The sequence below is a fragment of the Schistocerca gregaria genome, chromosome 6 (genome assembly GCF_023897955.1).
Source record: "Schistocerca gregaria isolate iqSchGreg1 chromosome 6, iqSchGreg1.2, whole genome shotgun sequence".
NCBI classification, from domain to species: Eukaryota; Metazoa; Arthropoda; class Insecta; order Orthoptera; family Acrididae; genus Schistocerca; species Schistocerca gregaria.
Genome location: NC_064925.1, coordinates 35,573,477 through 35,579,476, shown reverse-complemented (window position 1 = coordinate 35,579,476; position 6,000 = coordinate 35,573,477). Strand labels below are relative to the sequence as shown.

Below are 6,000 nucleotides of genomic sequence, written 5' to 3'. Positions count from 1 at the left end.
TGGTTCTCCCAATACTTTAAATACTCCCCATAAACTTCTCAACAAAACAAGTACCAATCGATTACAATATGCGCACTTACCCGTCATTCATGTACACACAACCACACAGGATACTTCGTACACCAACGCTAAGTAATCTTCATACTGTCCTCTGAAAGCCAGCTTAGATTTTTCATACCACGTGCCTCTTCTCATGGATCGCCATTGTCTGTCCTTGCTACATCTTCAAACATACTGTATAAATCATTAGTGCGCCGTGGAGATGCACTCGTTAATAACGTATTTTCGCCGCACTCACCACACCAAACAAATTCGGCAATTAATCCTGATATTTGCAACAACAAAAAACTGTGGATAACATATTTACAGTCACAGCAAGTCAGGTCGTCCTTATTCATTGGGATACTTAAGTCCGTGCCTATAACAACAAATTAAAGCGTGTACACAATTTCTTTAAAACGATGACTAACGTCCAGTAATATGCCGGCTAAGTTATCCACAGTTTATTCTCCGGTTAGGCGTTATTCCGGTTTGGTACTGTTTTGAGAATAGCGCTTAACCGTCTGCTAACTGGAGACTGTACAACCGGCCCTAATAACGAAAACCGAGGAATTAGATTTCACCATGTGACACTGTCGACACTCGAAACTGCAACGCTTTCACTCATTGCTATTCAGAACCGAAAACGATTAACCATGTTCCCTCGGCAACTCACTACGCGTTTATCATAATTCGCGCCACCAGAATCGTGTAGTCGACACCGAGTCGAACACTCGATATACTTATGGCGTTGAGGCCAGGACATGCAATAGACAATTATTTTTGGAAATTACCCCAAAAAGTTGTAATAATTGTATTTGTACATAAGAAAATATTCAAACACACGACTTCAGACACATTAAATGGAATTTATTAACCAGTAAGTTACGAATAGTTAAGTAGAAACATTTTTCCTTCGAATGAAAATATTAGAATGTCTTCGATGTTATGTTCTGAAAAGACAAAATGAAAGGTAAATAATAACAACGACGTGGTACAGTTATTCATTTACAGAAAGTTACCGTACTTTTGCCATCTATTTTCCCAACTAGCGTCCTATAGTGAATCGACAATCGGAAACGGACATATCACGAGTAAAGTGTGTTATTTCTTTCCACTAAACAAATCTGGATGAAAATGTTTATGTTATGAATTTTATAGGTGAGCAAAGTGCTAGTGGCTTTTGTGCGGAGGAGGAGTAGAATCGATGGGGTATACCGAGGTATGGAAAAATTTCAGATAGGCTGTGTGAACAGCAAGTTGAGATGTCCAATTTTTTTGTTGTTCAATTGCGTAATGCCTGCTAATGTCAAAAACTCTTGATAGGAGACTGCAAAACAAAATTTGTGTGAAACATATTAACTAGCAGCGATGATTCATGCAAGTTCCCATGTAACCCCGGAGAGTATAGCATTTCTGGAAACCCATGTCATCTTGAGTTTATTATACCTCGGGCTAAGGTTAAAAAACTAGCATTTATATAGAATTGACGATGACTTACGAGACAAGCGATGCTAAGCAAACAGCTTTTGTGATTACCGTACCCTTGTGTTTTGAAAACATTGAACAATAAGTTAATGGAGTTTCACATCGCATGACTTTTTTGTAGTAATCTGGTTACTTTGGAAATAGGCCGTGTAATTCGGATGTATTTATTAGCTGGTGAATTGCCATTGCGTGCTTATCTCTAGATGTATTAATATAGGATGTGTTGTTAATGTAACTTAATACACCAGTATTGTTGTTGCTAATAGAGTAGTTTCATTTTATGTCCATTGTTAAATCGCGTACACAGTGGTCGACCCTATGAACTTGCGTACAGAATGCCTTCATTTGAAAGACCCCTCTACATTTGGGAAGGCGTACATTTGTGGGTCATTAAGCTTGATATTGCTTTCTTCCACGTGTGAAAGTAACTGATTACCATTGTGAATATCGGACATCAGCTGAAAATAATATTTGGAAGCAAGCTTAGGCGTCTCATTGAAAGGCAATACTGTTTGGAAGCATTAAACAAAATATTCAACTTACTGAGGATGAAAGAGAAGTACAGGGAGTAAAGTGTGTTAATGAAAATCTAGATGTAACATCTAAATTAAATAATACATGTCTGATTCTCACAGGTGGGTGGGAAATTAGTGAAAGAAAACGTATTTATGTTTGTGACATGTTATATACAACAGGGACTTTGACATATGATGAAATAGGACTGCGTAGAGATAACTAGTGATGTATTTTTGCCTGTTTACTTAGAATGAACTGTAAAAAGAACGTGAAAACAGCTGCTACTTTAGCAGGGCTGTAAGATAGATCTGTGAGTGAGCAAGAATTCAAGCAAGCCTCAAATTGCAAGTCAGCATTGTAAACACTTTGATCGTTAGATACATCATCCCATGGTTTGTCTCAAGTGGAACTTACAATCAAACTATGGTGATGCTGGAGGAATGGAATGCTGCTTGATGCTTTCTTAATCATGGATTGTTCTACTGATGTGACAGAGAACTTCAGCTCTTTCTTGTGGCACCTCCTCAGATGCAGAAATGTTAGGTGTGTAGCACAGACCTTGAAGTGATTTTTTCTTCAAGCCAGGTTGCCCTCCCCCCACGGGCTGTTTTCTTGCATGTCTGCAGCAGCCACTCATGATTTTGGACCAGCTAGGCTCTTCATTGTCGATAAATGGTTCCATACGTCTTAAGTTTTGATACTCCCTTGTAAACTCTGTGTAGCTTTCCTCACACTTTGATAGTGTTGATAGTCTCTGTTCAGTCTGAGAGAAGCATTTTGATGCTGTGTGCAAAGAATCACTCAATTGACTTAAATCTTCATGAAATGGAAGATGGGCAATGAATCTGCCTATAGAATCCTTCTTCCCATGTTCAGCAAAATGTGCTTCGTACTGTCCCTTTTCTTTCATCACTGTAACTTGATGTAATTATTAGAGAATTTCTTCAAAAGTATTTGAACGCCAGGGCCACGTTATACAAAGCGTGAAACGACAGGCTGCCTGTACAGATGGGTGTGTTTACTGTTTGATAATGTCCTGATGTGGTCCAGTCTAGTTCTGTCTCTTGAAGCCCATGTGATCAGTTCCTCTGCAGATAGTCCTAGCCATGTTAATGTGTGGACAAAATTCTGCTGTTAGCATTACATCAGTCTTGTCAGATGGCAAAAACTTCGGTTCAGCATGTTATAAATTTTGCCAAGTTCCATCCAATGGGCTCAGTTGTATGGTTGGGCAAGGTGTCATTTATCTTCAGCGAAACTAAACATTCAACAGACAAGAAGATGATGATTATGCAGAGCCCACTTGTACAGAGACATAATGTTTTGTTCCTGAGAAGGTTGCACATATTCCTTAAATAAGTACTCTGCTGTGCCACCTTTGAAGTCCGGAGTGTTGTGTACATGCTTCTGATATGAAGCATTGCTGGGTAAAAGTGCACTTATGGTGTGCACATTCATAATTTCCTAAGGTTCATAAATAGCATTAGTTGGTATTTTATTCTATTGTCAATTTTTTTATTCTGTTGTCATGATTTTTTGGCAAAATCAGAAATAAAATGTACACTTAGGTTACTGCAATGACGAATGTACACCTTGGGCTACGTTGCACGTCAGTCTGTTATGGGTGTCATTTGTGCAGTCCTTCCTTATTCCACCTTGTGATTCTGCGCATAGTGTCAGTCTCGACAAGTAGCACAGCCGACAGATTTGCAGTAGGAAGTCCTGTGACTACTCGTCAGACAATTTTAGCAAACTTTTTTCTGCGCCACAATGGCTTTGGACACTCTACATGTGGTGTGTCTGAACCTGGTGCGCTTGTGCTGATGACATGACATGACAGAAGCAGCACTAGCAGCGACATTAGGCTGCCTGAGATGCCTAAACTGTCTGGCATTGACACACTGGGCTGTTTATTGTTGGGTGTGCCCTTATGTGATGGTACTGTAGCCTTGACAATTTCTTATGATTTGCATTTAATTTCAAGAAATGTGCACTTTCTTTGAATGTCAGGAAGCTCTTTGAGCTCAAATTAGCTTCAGATCCTGATCTTAGAGACTTGTCACCCCTTTCTATGAGTGGCTGTGACATAATTATATCTTGCAAAGAGGCATCTAGTTGTACTGCCACCAGTCCATGCACATTGCCTGAAGCATCATTCAGTAGTACACGAAGTTCACTTGCACATATCTCTGTCATTGACAGTTGCTTTAAATGCGCTGATGCAATAAATCGAGGATTGTTGTATCTATTGCAAACAAAGCAAAAGCTGCCTTAAAATTAGTGTTAATCATCAGAAGATGGTAGTTACATCGTGTGCTTCACCTGTTAATGAACTAAACAAATGATGATACTTACTAATTTCCTCCAATTACTTATTACCTAGTATGAGACTTATAAAGATACCTGCATTCCATTATATCACTGTCAAACAATGTGGCAGTTTTATGGCAGGCGACTTGGTGCTGTGTTTTGAAACATTTAGAACAGACCCAGCATCTTGCAAAGAAAAAGACAAAGAGTAGCAATTCAGATGAATCACGCCAACACAACGGACAAGGTTTCACCAGGTGCTGTATTCCATATTTTTGGAGCTTTTTCTCCTCAGCTCATATCTCTTTCTTCAAACAATTAAAGCTACAACTGCATGCACATCATATTTCTCCATGATATTTGGCAACTGGTCTATCCTAACAGTAGTATCTGAGGTGTCTGGTATACCTGTTATGCCAGATTTGTTCACAAACTTTGTCTCATGAGACTCTCTTTCTCCATTGAGCATGAAGTTACGAATTCCTTCTTACAATTTTGTTCACTGTACAAAGCTAATGCTAGCACGCAGCAGCAGCAGAAGCAGCAGTTAGGATGAATGGAAATTACAGGAAGCAGCATAGCCAGACTGGATACTCTGCTTACAGAAGTGTCATGTCGGTGCTGCTGGTTGCATCTCCTTGTGGTTTCACGGAAAGTTGTCACTGCAGTTCTTCTGGCAGATGGCTGCCACTGCATGTTGATTCATTGCAGTCCGGCCCAGAAGAACCAAAGTGTTTAAATCTGCAGATAGAACATAAACCAAATGTGTTATCGGAGGACGAGGAATTTAAAAGGCATCAATTTTGGATCCATTCAGATTGCAGTGAATGTTGATAAGTGTTCACTAGATAAGAGAAATGCTTTCATCTACACGGCAGGCGACCATTCAGAGTTGGCATACAATGAATTGTGGAAAGCCTTGGCCACAATTAATTTGCATCTGAGACCTTCCACAGTTCATTGTGTGCCAAAATATTCACATTCAGTGTATGAGGCACATGAGCCACTAGCTTGTGATAGTTGACTGACCGAGCCTGCATTCTCTTCATTGCAGCTGCAAATATACCATTAGGAAGCCTTAGATTGGTGACCTGCTGAGCATAGATACTCAGGCACAAATAACTTCAGAGAGCAGCACTCTACAGTGACTCAATCAAATGTAGTGACCGAACAGTTATGTGTGTAAATGCTGCAGTTGAAAACAGAAACCAATGCAAGGGTTTCCAGCAAAATCAAGCCATATAACTGAGGGAACAAGGCAAGCAGAATTATTTTAACATTTACTTAACTGAAAATGTAACTGATTCCATCAGTTGGTACTTCAGTTTCATTAGATCCCATTAGGAAGCAGAGCCTTCAGGAGTATAGAAAGAATGACCAGAAGGAAGTATGGTGCTATCAAAGTTGAATGTTATTAAAGTCTTACATACTACTCGTAAATACAACAATGAAATTTAATAAAATTAACAGGAAAGCCGTGGCTAGGAGAAAAATTCTGGGATCTACTATTTTCTCAATTGTGCTGTCTTTTTCTCTACTATTGCTTGCGTAATCATTATGAAAGAATATCCATTACCTGTAAAATTGAGGTAGGGTGGTTGGCTGTCATATAGCTTCGTGTGTTGAAATTACGGCCACTTCCCAAAG

The 6,000-nt window shown here is 39.4% G+C and overlaps 1 protein-coding gene across 2 annotated transcripts in view; it reads left to right on the top strand.

The window, feature by feature from the left end:
• Positions 1 to 1,033: 1,033 nt before the first annotated feature.
• LOC126279123 (uncharacterized) overlaps positions 1,034 to 6,000 on the top strand; it is an 82,760-nt gene continuing 77,793 nt past the window's right edge. The window contains exon 1 of one of the 2 annotated variants that reach the window (XM_049979602.1): positions 1,034 to 1,261. In XM_049979602.1, coding sequence (XP_049835559.1) covers positions 1,247 to 1,261 — 15 coding nt within the window. In that variant the 5' untranslated portion in view covers positions 1,034 to 1,246. The remainder of the gene's footprint in view (positions 1,262 to 6,000) is intronic. The other variant, XM_049979603.1, reaches the window with a different exon arrangement.